General features: G+C 45.2%; 2 protein-coding genes across 3 annotated transcripts in view; one reads left to right on the top strand and one right to left on the bottom strand.

Moving 5' to 3' along the window:
* The window catches only part of CDH23 (cadherin related 23), a 234,593-nt gene that overhangs the window by 135,681 nt on the left and 78,824 nt on the right, over positions 1-20,088 (top strand). For both annotated transcript variants that reach the window (XM_032949465.2, XM_032949466.2), the window contains exons 24-27: positions 13,154-13,299; positions 17,526-17,745; positions 18,530-18,682; positions 19,556-19,669. In XM_032949465.2, the coding sequence (XP_032805356.2) occupies positions 13,154-13,299; positions 17,526-17,745; positions 18,530-18,682; positions 19,556-19,669 (633 nt within the window). The remainder of the gene's footprint in view (positions 1-13,153; positions 13,300-17,525; positions 17,746-18,529; positions 18,683-19,555; positions 19,670-20,088) is intronic.
* On the bottom strand, positions 25-10,658 carry LOC116940152 (uncharacterized). The gene is made up of 10 exons (XM_032949467.2): positions 10,123-10,658; positions 9,067-9,314; positions 3,405-3,534; positions 2,781-2,816; positions 2,657-2,692; positions 2,079-2,219; positions 1,398-1,428; positions 1,161-1,213; positions 996-1,034; positions 25-749 (listed from the first exon to the last, which is right to left on the bottom strand). Exons 1-10 carry the CDS (start codon positions 10,169-10,171, stop codon positions 634-636), a joined length of 879 nt encoding a protein of 292 aa, XP_032805358.2. The 5' UTR covers positions 10,172-10,658; the 3' UTR covers positions 25-633.

The raw sequence follows: 20,088 nt of genomic DNA, 5'->3' as shown, positions 1-20,088 counted from the left end.
CGTGACGAAAATATATTACCGCTTTATTTACGAGATAAATGAGGCAAACAATGGCCGTTATCGACAGTACAGCAGGTTCAAATGCAAATGTTCTCCACTGTTGTTAATTCCTTGGCAACAAAAAAAAACCAGCGGAAGCAGCCAATACTCATCAGAGCAGCTTGAACTGTTGTGCCAGCTCTGACAGGCAGAGAGGTAAAGTGCAGTTTCCTCAATGTCAAGCCACACAATCACGTAGCCATGTCGTAGATGCAGTTCATATATAGTGTCGGCAGTAAAACGGTAACATCATCGAGAATGTTAATAAAATAGACCTTCGAGCATATTATATATGACAATATTTAAGACAACCTTCATGCACAGTTACAAAACAGCACAAGAATAATAACAACACCACATTAACAGTGGCAACAGTGAGAACCGTATGCCACAACCGTGTTGTATTTCCATGCCAAAAAATATCGTGCAGTTACATTTTTCTGAGCCCCCAAATTGTGGGCCAACCACTTGAACTGCTCACTACACAGGAAAAACGCAGGGGGAAAGCAAGGCACAACCCAAACCAATGATCCTGTGCCTAATTAATCCTGTGGGGTAATGACCTGCTTTTGCGAATCACAGCCAGATGCTATATCATTTGTTTAAATAGTTGCTAAGTGACGGTTTGCAAATGTGAGGTCCCATCACCTGGTAATCGTTTTTATCCACGTGCACACTGCAACTTGACATCTCAACGTACTCGCTGCGATCTGCGGGGCAAAGAAAGGAGGGCTTCAAATTATTGTCTTCTTTTTCATTAAAATATTATCGCCACTGCAGTCCTTTAAATGTTTTCAGCTCACAATGCCTGAAAGCTCACAATGGAACAGTAACATATACAGCACTCGATGAATTATATGAGTAACAGGGCGTAACTTATTTTTTTTACAAGTTTTACGTCAAATAAATGTAAAGTGCGTTATTTACAGGCGTGTTGCACGTTTGCAGGAGCTTACCTTTCTTAGCGACAACGGCAGGGATGGGCGCTTTAGGGCCTGCACAGAGCCGGCCACAACCACAAGAGAACATCAGTGGGAAGCACACATTTCCTCTATGACTATGACGCGTGGTACAAGTGTGATTGTGCGTGCATTGTATTGCAATTACAATTGGCCGTTTACCTTGAGGCTTATCGTACACATTTTCTGGATGTTCTTTTTCTTTGTCACTCAGACTGAAAAATAGAAAAAAAAATTCAACATTATTCACTTGTTATTTCATAAAAGCAATTTTTGATCATTTATGGGGGAAGTCCTCTTTGTGTTATTTTAGGGCTGGAGTGGCGTGGGTGGGCTCTGGAGATGGATGGTGATTGATTGTGGCATTTAGTCTCTTTGTTAGACTCTGATTTGACTCACTGTTCTGGCTGATCCACTGATGATTCTTCATCTGTTCAGAAAAACAAAATTATATTGCAACTGATGTCACGTGACAGAGTAAAAATGCCATTGTACACGTTGGTCTCGTCTCGAGGCATCCGTGCTTTTGACGTGCTGTTTTGATTGCGTATTATGTACAATTGTGTACAGGGGCTAGCGTGATTTTCCATGATGGTGCGCTTAGCGCCGCATTAGAAGGTTGCTGGTTCTCGGTCAAGGGCACTCTATGGAAATGTGTCGCGTCGGCCGCCTGGTCGGACACCTTGGGGTCTTTTTAGGAAATGTATTTTGGCTTCATGCAGCCACACAGTCGCACAACGTGCAGCTCACTTTACCCTACGAGCAGCACAGTGGCTAAAGTAACAGAAAATCAAGCAAACGTCTCTTCACAATCAAATTGTGCAGCGATCAGCTCCATTAGCGGGCCTGAGATGAGGAGCCGAATTGAACCTGGCTGGAATTTGAGCTCACGATCTCACGACTGGGAGCAAGCTGCTTAACACACTGCTTATACCCTGACCTTAAGTGCTGCAAAAGGTGCCACCAAACCCACCAGGCCAGACTGACATTTCCCTGGCACAACCAAACCAAACGGCTTATTCCATAAAGACATCACAGGACGGGCCACAAATTACACTGATAATGATGAAGGTGTTTTACCTTTTTGCAATAGCAATTTCTTCATGACACAGCAGCACACACAGGGTAACGCTGCCACTGTCAGAAGCAGGCTGCCGCACAGCAACACAGTGGGCACAAGTGACTGCGTTTCATTGCCCGTGCGGTTCACTTGCCCGATGCCTATCACATACAGGGTGGAGCACAAAGACATGGTGGTCATTCCGTAGTAAATCATTATCGTCGATAAAACTGAATAAATAAAGTGTATCTGGGTATTGGCCAAAACATTCCAATGATAAAATTACCTGCGAATTACTCAATTGGGGTTACACACAGCAACATCACTCCCCCGCTTTATAAATTTGGCAGGACCCTCATGATGAAGAGTCTTGAAACTAAGCCAGGCTGTCCTGGGTAAATGAGCGTAAATCTAAGCATGGTGCCGACGTGAGCGTGATGACTGTATGCCATGTGTGGTGGATTTTTAAAAGGACGAGGTGCACGGAATCGGAATAAAAATATTATTACGTGACATTTACACTTACTAAGAAACATTTCAAGAAATGATTTAAGTGTATTGAACAAATTGAGCATTTATAGATGTTAGACTAGCTTACTTGTTGAAGTTTCCACTGATGGCTGAATATTTCTATCTGTTGGTAGAAAATAATAATATTTCAGTTACACTTGGAAGAGAAGCAGTGCAAAATTTATATATATGAATTCATGAAAACGGCTTACTTTTTGTCACATTCCTCGGTTGCTGAAGGTTTCTACCTGTAACAGACAACCAAATGTTGATTAGCTTTTTAAAATACTATTTCCATAAATTTTGACTTAAAACATTCGTGACTGCAGGAATTCATATTATCTGGTTCTTTCAGTAAAGTCACGTAGAAAAAACAAAGAATACGACTTTTTAAGCTATTTTTTCTCCTGATGACGATTGCTTGTGTTGCGATCGAAACGTCGTAGTTTTTTGTTATTCTTTTAACCTTTTTATGTGACTTTACCAAAAGACCCAAAAATATGAATTCCTGCAGTCACGAAAGCTTTCAGTCAATATTTATACTATTTACATGTTTTAAAATGTATTATTAGTCTTTCACATGGTCACTCTTGACCTTTGAGTAGTGATCTGAAGACATCTTCCATAATTATTTGTCACCAGAGTTTAAAATGAAAACAATTTTTTCGGAGTTCTGGATTTATAGGGGACCGTTTCAGATTTTCAGAATAGTTACATTGTTATATTACATTATATAAGGTGATGTCAACCAATGCTACATGAAAAACACGGTAGTGATGTCAAATTAGTGACGTGACTCCCATTTCCAGATAGATTAATCCCTCCACTTCATCCACCTCTACTCATCAGCACGACTTCTGCGCTGGCATTTTCCACAAATGTCCACATCGGCCCCAGGATTATCCAACGCCAGGTCTCCACGAGGCACATGTAATGCCCATGCCACTCCCTCGTCACCTTCGGCACCTGCAACAGAGCAAAGACTCTGTTTCTCACTCGATTTTATTTCATGATTGAGCCTCGTAATGCGCCGCCAAAGTTTCTGTTCGCTCTTGGGGAGAACGACTCAGCGCTGTAAGAATTCATGGACAAGCGAGAAGGCAGCCAGGTGGTGAGCTGGTGCCAGCAATAAAAATAATATTACACTAATACATACAATTTATAAGACGCACATATCATAACAAATGCTATGCATTTAGCCTGAGTAGGTGTGTCTTGAAACTAAATTATTTTGTATTTTACCAGGTAAGGCCCACTGAGCTATATTGCTCTTTATCAGAAGTGACCTGGCCACAAATGCTAGCTCAATTAAGTGGCTTATCATGTGGAAATTTATAGCAGCCAATTACTCTAAACTCATGATTCTAAATTTGGACAGAACAACGGGAGGACCCGGGGAAAAATCCACACGACCAGGGGAAGAACATGCAAACTCTAAATATACAGCAGGTGTCAGGATCGGGATCGAACCCACCACCTCCTGCATACCAGGCGAGGTAGTTAACATCTCGCCACCATGGCGCCCCCCTTGAGCTGCTGCTTTAAGGTGGATGGTGTGTGGATGAAGCGAATGTGCGGTGGGAGCGAGAGTTCCAGACGGCTGCCGGTGCAGTTACAGTGAAGCGCCGCTCAGCCAGGGACGGTGCTGGTTCTGGACATGGTGAGCGGATTTTTAGACGTACTCTGGAGGACGCGGCAGTTTGCCGTGGTCAGTGGGGTGAGTAAGAAGAGTGGAGGTATGGCGGGAGATGTTAAAAGAGAATTCGGTGCCACAGGGTAGCGGACATTGCGCTGTATCCTTGATTCGGTGGGAAGTCGGTGCAACCATTTTTAGAGAAGCCATCTGAGCCAAATGGCTGCGCCTAACGCCCAGGACAGCACGAGACAACATTTTTTCGGAGCCGCTGTAGTTTGGCGAGGTGTTCTTGAGATATCCGAGTAAGGAAGGCGTTGCAATAGAGATGAGCTCTGCCAGAGTGTTTGCTGCGGCTGTGGTCAACATTTGGCGGATGTGCAGTGAGGCACTGAGATGATGGTTACATGTGCGCATTGTGTTTAGGACGTGGTTCAAGGTGACACCGATGATTTTCAGATGATTTGAGAGACTGATGGTGGAGCCAGTGGTGAGTAGGTTATGACGGAGCGACGCTATGGTAAGCCGCTGCTTGGTACACGGAAAAATGTCTACGGTTTTTTCAGGGCTTAGTCGGAGGTAGTTTGACCAAAACTTGTGCTGTGATGTTGAGGTCTAATTTGCAAGGTTGAGTGGGCTCTGAAGAGAGGAGTATAATTGAGTCTCATTGGCATAAGTGTGATAATTTATGTCATGACTATCAGGATGGATCCCTGAGGGGGACACCTTCAGTGGACGTGACGGCTGGGATTGAGGACTTGCCAACCTTGACGTCGGACCTTCTGTCAGAGAGATATACGCGAGCCTCTTGAGAGTTGCACCACCGATGGCGAAATCAGATTCTTGACGTTTAACCAAAAACCCGTCGTTTAAAGGGTCAAAAGATGTGTCAAGGCCAACTAGGGTGGCGATGATGGAACTCAAGTCGGTCGAGGCTTTGATGTCATCGGTGATCTTGATGAGTGAAGTCTTGGTAAGTGTGCAGAATCTTCTGGGTAAGAGGCAGGTTTCCATTGTAGAGATGTCACTTGGCCCATGGTAAGTGGTGGAGGAAACTGACCAGATGAGCAACATGATAAACTATTATTGGCAAGTTCACCGGCGCAATGCTTAAAAGACGCTGGCTGGTAGGAGATACAGGGGAGAGGTTTTTATTGTTGAACGTGGGATTAGGTCAAGAACGTGTTGGGGTGTTTAAAATGGCAGCAGACTGTAGAATGAGGGGCAGAAGAAGGAATGGCCACGGGTTGATTACGACAGGCGAGAAGTGATGTGCTGATGGTGGCGATGATGCTGGAGAATTTTATCTTTCTAAAAAAAAATTAAGGGCGTGTGAAGAGTCGGCCAGGTGATCGTGCCAAGTTGCCTCATGGTTATGATGGAGATGAGCATTTAGTGTAGAGCAGAGTTAAAGTGGGTGGTCAGGTGGGAAGTTTATGTGTTTGTTTATGTATGAAGCGCATGAGACCACGATGAGCTTGTAAGTTGTCCTTCCCCCGTACCTCCGATTAGCATGGTTAGCTACGTACGGTGCGAAAGAAGTTCAACATATATACATGAGCTTGTTGACTACAGGGAAGGCGACATGTTATGCAGTCTCGAGTCAGCAGCACAAGATGGATTCCAATCGGTGTCTGTTGCACTGTGATGCAACAGCTGCTGCAGAGAGCCACTGGTTGCAGCGACGGGGGAGCCGGCTGACATGAATGTGTCAGTGTTGTGTTTAAGGTTGATTTCAAGTTAACTGCGCAGATTGTGGCATCACATGATAGTGAAATGAAGGAGGGGGTGGAGGTCTGTAGCTCGCTGACCAGCCCATACTCGACATCTGTCAAAACGAGCTTCATAGCTTATCGGATTCCTCCAGTCTAAAAAATTCTGATTCTAAAATATTCTGAGCTACTTTAACGTGGTGTATTTTATCCGCAAAAAAAGTTTTGAAAGTTATTTTTTGGAGTGGTCGTCTGGCAGATGTGCTCAGACAAATATGATGTGAATATCCGCGTAAGAGATTGGAAATGTTCCGAGTGATTTGAATTGATGTTTAGATTTAAGCTCAATTATTCCGTCCATGTATGTATGTTGAAGATTTGTTTGCACCGTACGAAGCCAACCATCTTAATCGGAAGTGCGGGGAAGGACAACAAATTAAACACAAAAGGCAGTTATTTTTGTGTTTAGTTTGTGCTGCCCACATCCTAACTTGACACACGAGTTGGTCCATCGTTTACCGTTCATAGATTGTAGGATGAAAGGATGTCGCTAAGGCGGCGATCGAACTTGGCTTCGGGTGAGCCAGGGCAAATTATAAACACCAGCGAAGATACAGCCACAATCACTGTAGAGGACTTGGAGAACTGAATGGAGTTCAAAAGAACTCACAAACAAACACCTTGTGAAAGACCCAACGCAGAATATCCCTGGTTTTGATTTTCCACGACGCTCATAGTCCACCCTAAACCGCATCCACTGCATATTCCATGGCAGATGCGGATACCTGATGCACAGTGTGCGACTGTGGTCATCCAGAACAGACCCTAGTACAACATATGACGCAATGCACAATCCAGAAATACGAAGGAGACATCACAGCGATACACTCCGCTGCTCATGACGCGGCTATCTGGCTTGACCACCTAAATGTGAAATTCTAGTTGTTGCTCTGCTTCTACATCAGCAGCAATACGGAAGAAGACTAAAAAGGAGGTGTAGAAGGTTGAATAGAAGTCATACAAATATCCTGTATCCAAAAAAGATCCAAAAAACCTGTATTATTGGTAAAAAAAAATATCCGTTGCTGTCTTGTGGCAGGAAATAATTAGTGAGAAAGAGGTGGGTCTGAGCGCCAGTGGACAACTTTTAAAAGCGAGACATATGTTGCGGATTATTGCTAAGCTGCTCTTTGGGATCCAGATGCACGCCAAGCATGCAGGATGTTAAAGCCAGATGGAGTGACATCTTACAGATGGCGGTAGCGTGTTCGGGCATGCACCACGTTTCAATAGCCCAAGCTCTGCCCAAGCTCACCGGATCAAGAGGTGTTTATACATGTTGGAGGAAACTGGAGTACCACAGAGAAAATGCATGTGAACAGATTACAAGAGATGGAGATTAGTTCACATTTGCTGTACTGCATTCTAGCAAGCCAGGATATGGAGACCCCCGATGCCCATGGGAAGGGAGTTTCACAAGATGTGTCATCCACCAACCCTTGCCTTCAGTGCTGGATTATAGATGTGCATAACCACTACCATTCGCCTCTTGATATTTTATTTATAGAAAAAAAACCCATTTTACCTGTAAATTCCCATCTTGTTTGCAAGGGTGTCCAGGGTGTCGAGTGATACACATTTAGCAAACGTGCAATGACACCTATACTGATACATTCAAATCTACAACGTATGCAGCCTACATTTATATACCACATAAAATACAGTATCAAGGACGGGAGGAAGACGGCCAGGGTAGTGCACATGAACATCGCACCGCAGTCACACGCATGAACAATGGGTGCACATGGCCGTTTCACGCAGAATACGCTCTAGCCATATCGGTTGCAGACATTTAAATACGTTAAGAATGGTGGCACATTTTAGTTTGTCTTGGAGATGATTCCACATTAAAGCAGCTCTGTGCCTGTCTGGGGTTTAACTCGAGGGACTCAAGTGTGTGTGTGTGTGTGTATTATATGGATGTGTGTGTGTGTGGTGTGTGGAGAGGTAGTGTAGCGGCCAGCACGCTGCGGTACGAACCCGGCAAAGACCCGAGTTCGATATCCGCTCACGGCCACCAAACACCAGTGACAATTATCAAAAACTCGTCCTGGGCCTCCCAAAGGTATCTGATGTGATGTGTAGTAAACATCACCACGAGGGAGCGGACAGGCGTGGTGCTGGCCACCCACCCCGTTGTGTGCCATGCCGGCCTTCATAGGTGCTCGCGAACAGCACTTGCCCCAACAGTCTGTTAAGACTCTCGTGAGGATCTTTGTTTTTGGTTCTCGAAATGGACAGATGGTTTCCGTCGTCATCGCTGCCTTTCACAGCTGGTGGAAACAGCAGCCATAGATAACTGCCGAGTTTCTCGTGGGATTCTGGTGTTGGCTTTGAGGGTTGATATATCGAATGTGCTTCTTACACGTGTGTGTGTGGTTTATGGTGCATCGTGGGGAGTGGTGGTATAGTGGTTATCGTGCTGTGCAACGAACCCGAGGACCTTCGATTCCCGCTCACGGCCACCACCAGTGACGATTATCCGAACCGGTCCTGGGCCTCCCCTGAGGTCGACTCAGCCTCAAATGAGTACCTGGTGCGGTGTGTAAACATCGCTACTAGGGAGACAAAGGTGGTCGGACATGGTGCTTGCCACCCAACCCCTCGTGTGCCGTGCCGGCCTTCATTGGTGCTCGCTAACAGCACTTGCCCCAACAGTCTGTGAAGGCTACACAGGGGATCTTTGTCAAGAACCTGTCAAGTGTGCTCAGTAATTAAATATTGAAAGTGGCTCTGATAAATACAACGTGGGAGGGGGGAAGAGTGAACGAGAAATAACGTCTCAAAGTGAGGAATTGAAATTTTGAGTCGCCACATAATCGACATCTGCAGCTGAAGATGCAGAAGTAGCCTTTTTATATGTTGTGGAAAAAATAATCCCCTTTCACGTTCTCATTGTAACTTTCACTTAAGCAGCATGTATATAATTTTTCAAAACTAGACCAAGATGAACGCAGCATCGTCATCCATTAACCTCAACGACGCAGCTATGGTGCTACAACAACAAAACATCTTGGCACGTGAAACACAAAAATAAACTCTTTATGCATCGCAAATTGGTGATTGACAATGACCACGAGTCTTGCCCCGTACCTTCAACACGAAGGTGTTGTCATCAGCGAGGTACGTGTGCACGTTGGAGCACGTGCGGGTGTACTGGCTCCGCCACCAAACCACCGGGTGACACACGAGCACCTTGTCCTGGTCGGACTGCCCCGGCGAGCGGGAGTACCAGTTCACGGCGATGTGCTCGCTGCTCGGGGTCACTTTACAGCTCAGGGTTGCCTCCCCCGCCACCGTGCTCACGTCCACCACCACATGCAGAGCTCCACATTGCCAGGCTGAAACGATTTTGCAAACAAAATTTGCGAAATTCATCCAAGTGTGATCTTCGCCACTCACTGCTGCAGGCATCTTCAGCTCCTGTAGATGCCCAGAGCAGCAGCAAAGAATGCCGAAAGATTTGATAGAGAAAATGCACAATGCGCCGCCCTACCTGGACATATGACCACACTTGAAATGCAAGTGTCTGCGGAAACGCGCCTGTTAAATTTACAGCATCATATTTGGCTAAACCGTTGTACACATCTACCTGGTGATACGATTGAGCACTTGATGCTGTTTCCCATGAATCTACCACGATCGGGGAAGAGACGCAGCGTGGCAGATGAGGCACTGTGTCTAAATGGCTATGAAGCCAAAATATAGCGTTCATTAGGAACTGAATATCTTTTTTAGTTATCCAAAGTCTACTAGAAGTGATGCCCAACAGAGCACACACTCGGAATTGTTTAGATGTGGAGTGGCTTAACAGTCTTGCATTATACACAGGCTGCACAAACAGCCTCTGGGCAAATTTATTTAATAAAAAAAAATGGCAGAGCCAGCATTGCTGCTTTATTTGACAAAATAAGCAGTCCGCAACACCTTTTACTTAGCGCTCGCAAAATCATCGCGCTGTGGGAATATTAGGCCACCCGCAGTGATTGCTGTCTTCTAACCAGGCGAAGGCCCGTCGAGACGGGGCATCTCTCATTGCCGCAGGATGCCTTTGCAAACCACATTGAAAATAAAAAAAAAACACATTTACCATCTCAAATCAGCAAGTCTCATTTGTTCTCAACAAAATATACGAATTTTTTTTTTTACCTGCCAGGAGGCACAACGACAGCAGTTGTGTATCAAGTCGCAGCCACATCTTTCTAGTTTCCTTCTTCTGCAGAGCTTCTGGCGACGCCACGTCCCTCACCAGTGTGAGCAAGCACAGCGGCCACAGATTGCGCAACTCTCATGACACTCGCTGGCGAGACGACAAGGCCTGCCGAGGTCCCCTTCCTGGTTCGCGTTTTATTTCAGCTGCGTTGATTGGGGAACTGAGCACAGGAAAGTGGAATGAGAGCGAAAAGCGATGTCATCCATTCGGGTACCCACATGATCGCATATTTTTAAGCGTAGGTGGTATACAGCCCTGCAAATTGCTCACTCGTACATCTGCTGGCAGCAGGGCCTCCACTAGAGGGAGTTCTGGCGAGCCCCTCTTGGAGGGCATTGTTGGCCAACTATTCCACAAAATACTTGTATCACGACAATAACACAACAAATGCATCAATAGCAGTGCCCTAAAAGGAAAACATAGATAAGAAGCAATGATTCTTCATAGCAGAGAATACTTTAAAATACTGTGCATATCTTAGTTGAAATGTAATATCTTTAATCCTCATCGATCATTGGCAAACTGTCACTTCATGCTTTGTATTTGAGGTTTCTTCTGACTTGCATAACAGGCCCACCCTGAACGATATTACTTTTCACAGATCTTATTGAATGTGCATTGTATCTAATGAATGAAGGTTTGTCTTCTAAAAAGATATATATTCTTGGTTCTTTCGGTAAAGTCACGTTGAAGGGAAACAATAAAATAATAAAATATATATAAAACAATAAAATTCTCACGACGTTTCGACTGCAACACAAGCAGTTATCATCAGGTGATGATGACTGCTTGTGTATTTTATTGTATCCCTTCAACGTGACTTTACCGAAAGAACCAAGAATATGAATCACTGCAGTCACGAAAGCTTTAAATCATAATTCTAAAAAGATGTTTAGTCTCAGTTTAATCTCATCTGGTCTGGAATTAAGTACAGTAATTGAATGATTGAAATAAAAACAAGTACATCCATTATATTTACTTAAATATTAAATGGATAGGAAAACAGTTTGAAATTAATGAGCCTACGTTTGCAAATGTTGACATAGAGGTTACTGGAATGAATATGCAAGAAACTTGTGCTTTGTGCTTGAACTTGTACATCTCAAAGCTGTATGGGTCAACACCTTCAGATCGTATCCGTGAGTGAAAACACTTTATCTCTCTTCAGGTGTGGGTTTAATGCAGGGGGAAAACAGAGATAGGTAATTCCAACTCCACGCTGTCATCCCCAGAGGGCTCAGAGTCCACTAATGATTTTAATCTCACCTCAACAATAATCCTAATCCCACACAGCCACCAAGTCTAAAACCCCTAATCTCTCGCAGACTCCCTCTCTCTCTCACCTCAAGCTCTGCAGGGAGGCTTCCCACTCTTCATAATTTAGTTCTCAATATCGGAGCTTGTAACTCAATCACGCTGTGGCGCCGTGGGCCCTCGGCACAGCAGGGGCTCCTGGGAGTTGACCCCGGCCGCCCTTCCCTCGACCCAGTGGCGCTGACCCCGAAATCTCCCGGGACCCATTCCACACCCTCCCACAATTCCTCCCACTCTGCTGCCACCGAACCACCTCGCTCCCCTCCCCCATCTCTGTGTGTGCTTTATCTGCACTGCTTTATCTACTAAAACGGGCACTTTTGCAGTGTAGGGCCGCTGCTTGTTTTCGTTTTGTTTCATATATGTTTTAAGCATATACTTATGATCGGTTGTTATAATACACGGGAAAGCCTCAGTTAGTCATACTCATTTTTTAAAGACAGCTCTGCTTGGGTTGTTTGGCCAAACCAATTAAAGTGCCGTAATGGTTCTTGATCAGATGTAGATTGAGAATGATTAGATTTGAAAATCAGCATAATTGTTCTTTTGGGGTATGGACACTAATCAAATAAATATATCACGTCTGAACTCCCTCTGACAGCAACAATGACAACTAGGAATAAACATAAGAGATCTTTGCCTGAACATTTAAATAATTCTACGCATGGCCACTAAGTTACGATTATTATCATCAGCTGTGTAGACAAGACAGTGATAGTCTCTGATTATTTACTGTGGGTACTTTTGACTAAACATACCATATTTAAACAGAGAGATCACGAGTGCTGAGAATGGAAACATCGGTTTTATGTGAGATGCATTTTCAGTCCAAGCCTGGGATTCAAACCGAGGGTGGTAATAGTTGATGCATGTGGGGTATTTAATATTTTGCCCTATGTATGAGAATAAACATGCCCTATATGTACGTGAAACGTATTCACAATCTGTACAAATTTATGGTTGCTTTTTATAGTTAGAAATTTTGCACCATATATTCTTGCACTTAATCATTGCGTTTTCCAAGTTTGTTTTGCAAGATACATGTTTAATTGGCCTCTGAGCTGAGTTATAAAGGCCTTAGCTATCATATTCAAGTAAAGGACATCGTGTTTTATTGCCTGTTAAGAAAAGTAAGTGGGGCTTGCGTAGGACACGTTTGACGCTTTGGACTTGGCACGACAGAAGGGATGATGGCCATCAGTCGAGACTATCGATTGAGTGGCAGCCAAAGGACAGAATGCAACCCAGAGGACATCTACCATAGAGATGGAGTAATGAAATCAGATCACGTGCAGGGGCTAAATGGATTCATGTGTCGAAGGACCGTGAGAGATGGAAATGGCTTGGGGTGGTCTTCATCCAGCATGGGATACATCACGGCTGATGATAATACCTATTTACGCACCTGACTACTCACTCCACTTACAAACCCATCCACACAGCTACCCACCTACCCATCCACTGGCAAACCTAGCTAATCAATCTGCCATGAACCAATCAACCGGCAGCCACAAGATACAACCGTCTATATGCCCCTCATTTCTCAAATCACATTTCTTAAAACCTGTCCTGGCTCTAGATCGACTGCGCTCTCAAATCTGATCTTTTACCCGCATCGCCCCTCCCCCCTCCAACGCCACCGTCCACCGCCAGGCGGCTCCCCCCCGCGCCGCGCCACGGCGAGCGCTACGGTCACGGTGCTGCTGCAGGACGTCAACGACAACGAGCCAAGCTTCGTGGGGCTGCCGTACGCGCTGCAGGTGCTGGAGGGGCTGCCAGCAAACTCGACGCTCTTCCAGGTGAGGGAAGCGGTGGTGGCCCACGTGGCCCGTTGGCCCAGCGCTGGCAATGCCCGGCTTCCCACGGGTGTCGAGGTGTCATGCCTCGGCTCACCAGGAAAAGTCGGCACAGCACAATGTGGACTCCACCTGTTCCACCTGCATGGGATAGACTGTTTGCTCCTCGAAAGCATGAGTTTTCTCCAGGTACTCCGGTTTTCTCCCACATGTCAACACTCATTAATGTTCCCAATAACATCTTAATGTATAGAGGACCAGAGAGCTTGGCAGATTGTTGGTGCCGGCTCAACGCGCGGCTGCTCTCCCGCTCGTCTGTGGTTCCTCCTCGCGCCTCAGAGCCATGCCTGTCTCTACAAGGGTGAGCGAGTACTGTGTGGCAGCGGTACGTTACAAGTTGAAATTATTACGACTGAAAAAATAATCACATGCTCAAAGGCCCAAAATTCCAAGTCGCCACCAGCAAACGGTGGTGTTAAAGTCGTCATTGGTAAGAGTTTATGCATTTCTTGAATTGAGCATGGTCATTCTAAGAGCTTGGGGAGAGACAATGGGAGGGAATTTCAAAGTGGAGCAGAGCAAGGGAAGAATCATAAAGAGAAGCAGTGTGGGTGGTCGAACAACGGATGGATGAGACGAAATGGTCTGGTAGACCGGGTCCTAAACACGGTTGGAGGAATCAATGCGTGTCATTCATGGCAACAGTAATGGCAGCAGCGATAGAAGAGTGGTAAGGAGGTAACTGACTGTTCATGACTGGAATTATTCAGTGAGTTCTGGATCATTGATCACCCTGACTGCTCTACATTGAATTCCATCAAGTGTAGTGAGGTAGGAACCAGGTGATACACTCCAGATATGATAGCAGTATTACAACGTTGTCCTGATTTGTGCTTTGTAGAGGAGTAACAATCATTCGGAATTTCAGAAGGCTTTGGCATGGGAAAGAAAACCAAGCTTTTTTGATGCCTCCTTAGTCAGTGTCAGAAGTTAAAGTTACGGGGCCTGATTCACGGCCTATTTGCATACATCTATCAAAGGCTAAATACCCCGAATGTACTTTTCCTGAGCTCGTCTTTTAAAGGAGAGAACATGCCTTAGAGGATGACCACCGTGGAGACGAAACGATGAGGTCAGCTCATGCGCAGGAGGCCACTGTTCAACAATGGAATGACCGACGTCCAAATCAATGCTGGAGCTTGATTTAAAAAAAGCAAAAAAAATTATGACAAGGGCTCTCTGCTGACCTGATATTTAATGCGAGGAGCAAATTTCCCAATCTGATTTGAAATAAGCAATGGGCACCAGTGCCATGTAAACAATGCGTGAGAATGGTCTATTTCATATTTATGTAATCAACTGCAAATTAGCAGAGCTACTTGTCCTGTGTTCTTAATGTAAACATCACTCCTTGAAATGTAATTAGTCAAGTGTTCCAAGACAATCAAATAATCTTGACAATCAGTTATGCTTTTCCAGATAATTACTTAAGTGCATTTTAGGACTGTGTATTTATTTTTAAGTGTTGCTCTTTTTGTTTTGCTTTTGCAATTCAGTGTGCAGCCGACGTGTGTTTATAACCTGCAGAGTTGAATGCAACCACTTTAGAAACACATTTAATGAAACAGAGATTCCTACAGGCACTTACATTTTACTTTTCTTGTGTAGTGACTGATTCGGAGACACTAAGAATAGGAGGCACCCTATTTATTAATAGCCTTCACGGTCCACACAGAGTAACTACAGCCCCCAGTCAGGACAGCTGGCAGACTGCCTGACTGATGGCACCGAGCAGATGAAGATTGCGGCGAAGACTTCTATAGCACGACGGGATCTCACTCCAGGCAACAGCCCCGAACCTTCGCTCGGGGTCCCCTTTTATCCTCCCAGTGTAGCCTCGCTCTGCCCCGGCCACGCCCCCCTTCTAGAACCTACTAGCAGGTTCCCGGGCTTCCCTCTCGTGCCCCCTCTCTAACCTTTTCCCTACATCCCTCTCTCTGGTTTGTCACATGACCAGCTGACAGACAGGGCTGCTGCAACTGCAGATCTCCTTCTCTGCCAGCAACCAGCGCTATGCTACATAGTGACCAATTCCATGGCACTACACTTGTAACAGTTCGATCAGACCTGCTCAGAGATAATTATCTTCGTCTCATTCTAAAGTAAACTGAATGCATCTTCAAAGTGAAAATCCAGTGAGAGATGATCTTTCTTCTTTGGGGGTGCCACGGTGGCGAGATGTTAACTACCTCGCCCGGTATACAGTAGTCATGGGTTCGATCCTGACCCTGACGCCTGCATATTTGGAGTTTGCATTTTCTCCCCGTGGTTGCGTGGATTTTTATCCGTGTCCTCCGGTTTTTTCCTCCACATTTAGAATTAACATCATGTTTAGAGTATTTGGCTGCTGCTATATATTTCCACATGGTAAGCCACTTCGTTGAGCTATCATTTGTGACCAGGTCACTTTTGAAAAAGAGCTATATAGCTGAGTGGGCATTACCTGGAAAAAAATATTAATTGTTAAGTTTATAATTTATGGGTCCCCTGCCCCAGAGCCCCAATATTTTTTTATAGAAAGAGACTTTCCTCCACACGCACACACACAATTTACGCTCAGAACAAAACGGCTAAAAGCATTACGACACTTGAGCCATCTTCAACAAACAGAATTGGATCCAAATTGTAACAATTACAACCAAATGAAAGCCACAGGATTAATTTTTTGTTTGCATGCAGAGTTATTTTTGTGACATTTGAAATTATATTCGCCATGAGATGAATACTGATCTTTTGTGACTTTGGCATACTTTCTCCAAGCTTCCCGCTCTTGTGCTACCTGCCCTTCCTTTCACACTCCGTATCTCTGGGACGCTATCATCTTTGTCCTTGATATGGCCAAAACATATACATAATTTTCTCACCAGTTGATATGGTATGTATTTAGTTCAGCTAATAGATTAGCAGACTCCAAATTGAGAGTTTGTAAGTTCAAGTTTGGCCATTTCCATTAATGAATGATTGGTGTGATAAGAAACTGGAGTACCCAGAGAAAACTCGTACACAAATTCAGATGTAGATTTACAAAGTGTCTAAGTGCAGCTGAAGACGCTGTTAGGACATGTGCATCACAGGATACAAAAGTCCACGCATGGCTAGGTATACACATCTAACATAATAACCTGGTCATTTTAACATGGTCAGTCATCGACAGAAGACGGTAAACGTGGAATAGTGGAAGGGGGATTCAGCAGCATGGAGGGCTGTTGGGATGAATTCCAGACCCGAGGGTATCAGCAAAAGAGGAGTAACCCCCAAAGAGCAGTTGACCGAGGATTTTCAGAGATGGCCCTGGTTGCTGCAGCGTGCTGGGGGTTTAGTCCATGAGCCCAGACCAGATACTGTACGTTACTTATCAGTACTGAGGTGGCATAATCGCCTTGGAGCTTCCAATGTCCTGATGTGGCCAGTAACAGTAAGCCATATTATAACCATTTAAAACGACATCATGGGACCTACTTTGCCAGTACCAAAATATGATAATAGGTTTTTCCCCTTTAATCTGGCAACAAAACAGGTGTTAAGATGTTAAAACACCAACCTGAAACCTTTTACAAACGAGGTCCCATGATGTAGATGCTTACCCCGAGCTCTCATTACTCTGATAGTGCATTGTCTTTGGGCTGTACGCCTTTTGGCGTTCTCTGGTCTAACACCGTTTGAGACGAGGCTCAAAAGAAAGCGGTTTCGGGTGTGGACCAATCAGTTTCAAGAACAATGCATATATTATCAGTGGTTTTTTTTGCATTCTGACCACAAGCATTGTGGTTAATGCAGACATGATTCATTGTAAAAGGTTTCAGTTTGGTGTTTTAACATCTTAACACCTGTTTTGTTTCCAGAAAAACGGGGAAAAACCCATTATCATTTAAAACGAGCGTGTAGTCAAATACACTCTCATTAGGCATGTAAATAAATCGGTTCTTATGGTTTGTTCCCTTCAGTGGTACAGTACCAACATATGCTCTGGCCCATTTCCTAATAACCACCAAATATCTCCGCATTCAAAGAACCCACTGCTGTACTGCCATCTCCTGGCCACCTCGCAGTCAAAGTTTTCCCCAGGTAGTCTTACGACCAACAACTACTAAACCAGGCTCGCTTAGCTTCACGAGACGCCGCCGCCAGCGCATTTACCACTCACTTGTCCACGGCTCGCCCCCTTCCAGGTGACGGCGACCGACCCGGACGAAGGCGCCAACGGTAACGTGACGTACTCCATGACGGCGGCCCTGCCCAGGCCCGACTTCCAGCTGGACGCCGCCACGGGCCTCATCACCACCCTCGTGCAGCTCGACCGTGAGGCCGTGGCGGCCTACCAGCTCCGACTGGTGGCCACTGACAGAGGGACGCCGGCGCTTAGCTCCACCACGACCCTCTCGCTCGTCGGTACAGCGACCGCATCATGCGCGCCTACGTGCCGTGTTGTTGTTGTTGCTGTTGCGGCAGTTCGTTTTGTTTTGTTTTCCTGCACGTCTGTGAAAACTACTGGACATCTGTGAAAAAAAAGAGCTTGATAGCTCATTGGATTCCTCCAGTTTAAATATTCTGATTATGATATTCTGACTGTATGTATCAATGTCATGTCGTAAGACAACATTACTGTACACATTCGGATCTGTCGCAGAGTTAGCGTGGCTATTTGTGCTCGAGAACAGCCGACAGAAGTGGATATCGCGGAGTTACCACCATCGAAGTGACCTACTGTTGTGCACACTGTAGGGGACAGCACTTTCCCACCCGCCCTGCTACTGACAGTGATAGCTCGTCATTGCATGACGGTCAAAATTATATATATATTTTTTATTTGCAGAGCTGGAATTTTGGCAAATTAACTTTGCAGTGCCAAAGTAAAATGTTACCGTTTTCGGTTCAGTTATTAGTGACCGGATTGAGACCAGCAACTCGCCACAGGAGAGCACCCGGTTTTGATCACGGGAGGCGGCCTGGGCTCACTAACCTCCGTGCAGCAGTAGGGGCCGGACGGTTGGCAACGTTGGCCAAACGCTTTGCTTCCCACTTGAAATTGTTATGCTGAATCGAATGGGCACAAGCATGACCCGGGTTTGTAAATACATATTTGAGCCCTTCGCTCTCTCTCTCCCTCTCTCTGCTAATATTTTTACGTGTAAATATACTAAACGGAGATTTCCGCCGAATGACCTCGTCGCAGTGCTGGACGTGAATGACAACGCGCCGACGTTCCATCCGGCGCGCTCCGCCGTGTCGCTGATGGAAAGCGTGGCCCGGGACTCCGTCGTGATCAGCCTCAACTGCACAGATGCTGACTCCGGCCTCAACGCCGAGCTCAGCTTCTTCATCACCGGTGCCCTCCGCACATTCCACTTGGACCCCTGTCTGTTGATACTCCCGGTTATCCTCGCAGCAGCGGATTTTTGGTTGGCCATCATAACAAAGGCGGTCACCGCGTCGCATGCTTTCGGATGCGCTTTGCACCAGTCTGTAACGCTCTTCCGATATTAATAAGCCACTGGAGCTATGCACTTTTAAATCTAGATTGAAAATATTTTTGTTTGGAGCTACTTTTTGTGTCTATCTTGTTGACCTTCTCCCGCACCTCCGGTTAACGCGTTTGGTAACGTATGGTGTGACAGAATTTCAACATACATAATACTATGTTAGCGTTGGTGAACGAGCAATCATAACAAAAAAAAACCTCATTCGTTAATAACACCGTGGCCTTAAAAGGAAACATGAGATGACGTTTCAGGCAATGGCCCTTCGTCATAACACATGCTGCTCGATGATTATGTTGAGTTTCTTATCAGTTTACATATCGGTACTTTAGTCACCATATATCCGTTTAACGTTTATGTAACTTAATTTGGTCATTTTACTTTGATCAGTTTAAAAGTTATTTGTCCGAGCTGATCTGCACTGCAGGAAATGTAATATTTTACTTAGGTCTAACATTGATTTATGTTTGTGCAACATTTTCGATTTCTTATTTGATAGTTGTTTTGTTCCGATTTATATTTGCTTTGTTTGCTGTACTTTATTTTACTTGCTTTTCCTTCGTGATTGTGGTGACCCCAGGCCATTCTTGCTAAGAATGCTCTCTTGAGTGTCTCAACGGGTTAAAAAAGAGAAAGTGATACGCCTCCCGAGACAACGTGGGCTTGGTTTTCTTTCCCTAAGTTGTGCAACTTTCTCCACTGGCCTTGGCTTGTGGCGATAGGTGGGAACCAGGACGGGCAGTTCAGCGTCGGCTTCAGGGACGGCTTGGTGCGGACGGTCGTGAGCTTGGACCGAGAGACCAAGGCCTCCTACTCCTTGGTAATCGAGGCCATTGGTGAGTAAGCCCACCTGCTTCAGAACATCAGAGACACGGGGGGGTTCCATCATCACTGATCTCGCTGGGGAATCGCTCACGGAACTATCCCCAGAACGATGCCTCCTCCTGTGTGTGTGCACGTCCAAGTGAAGCGAAGGGATCGATAAATTGGCTGAACAAAGTTACAGTGATTGGTTAAACAGGAACTCGATCAAATGTATCATTTAGCAGGTGAACTGGAAATGTAGACATTCTTGAATAGAAAACATATGGTGGCATATTATACGAGTGAGGGTTTGAATTCAGTGGTTAACGTTATACGCACTGTCAAAAACAAGATAACAATTTTAGTCCTGTAGACTGTTGAGTTATATGCGCTGGTGGCCAGTGTTCGTTACTGAATGCGAGGAGCATAGACGTGGAAACATAGACGTACA

Source organism: Petromyzon marinus, chromosome 8, assembly GCF_048934315.1.
Source record: "Petromyzon marinus isolate PM22_M1 ecotype Great Lakes invasive population chromosome 8, UKy_Petmar_22M1.pri1.0, whole genome shotgun sequence".
Lineage (NCBI taxonomy): Eukaryota > Metazoa > Chordata > Hyperoartia > Petromyzontiformes > Petromyzontidae > Petromyzon > Petromyzon marinus.
The sequence above is the reverse complement of the archived record's forward strand: the minus strand, read 5'-3'. Positions and strand labels throughout refer to the sequence as shown.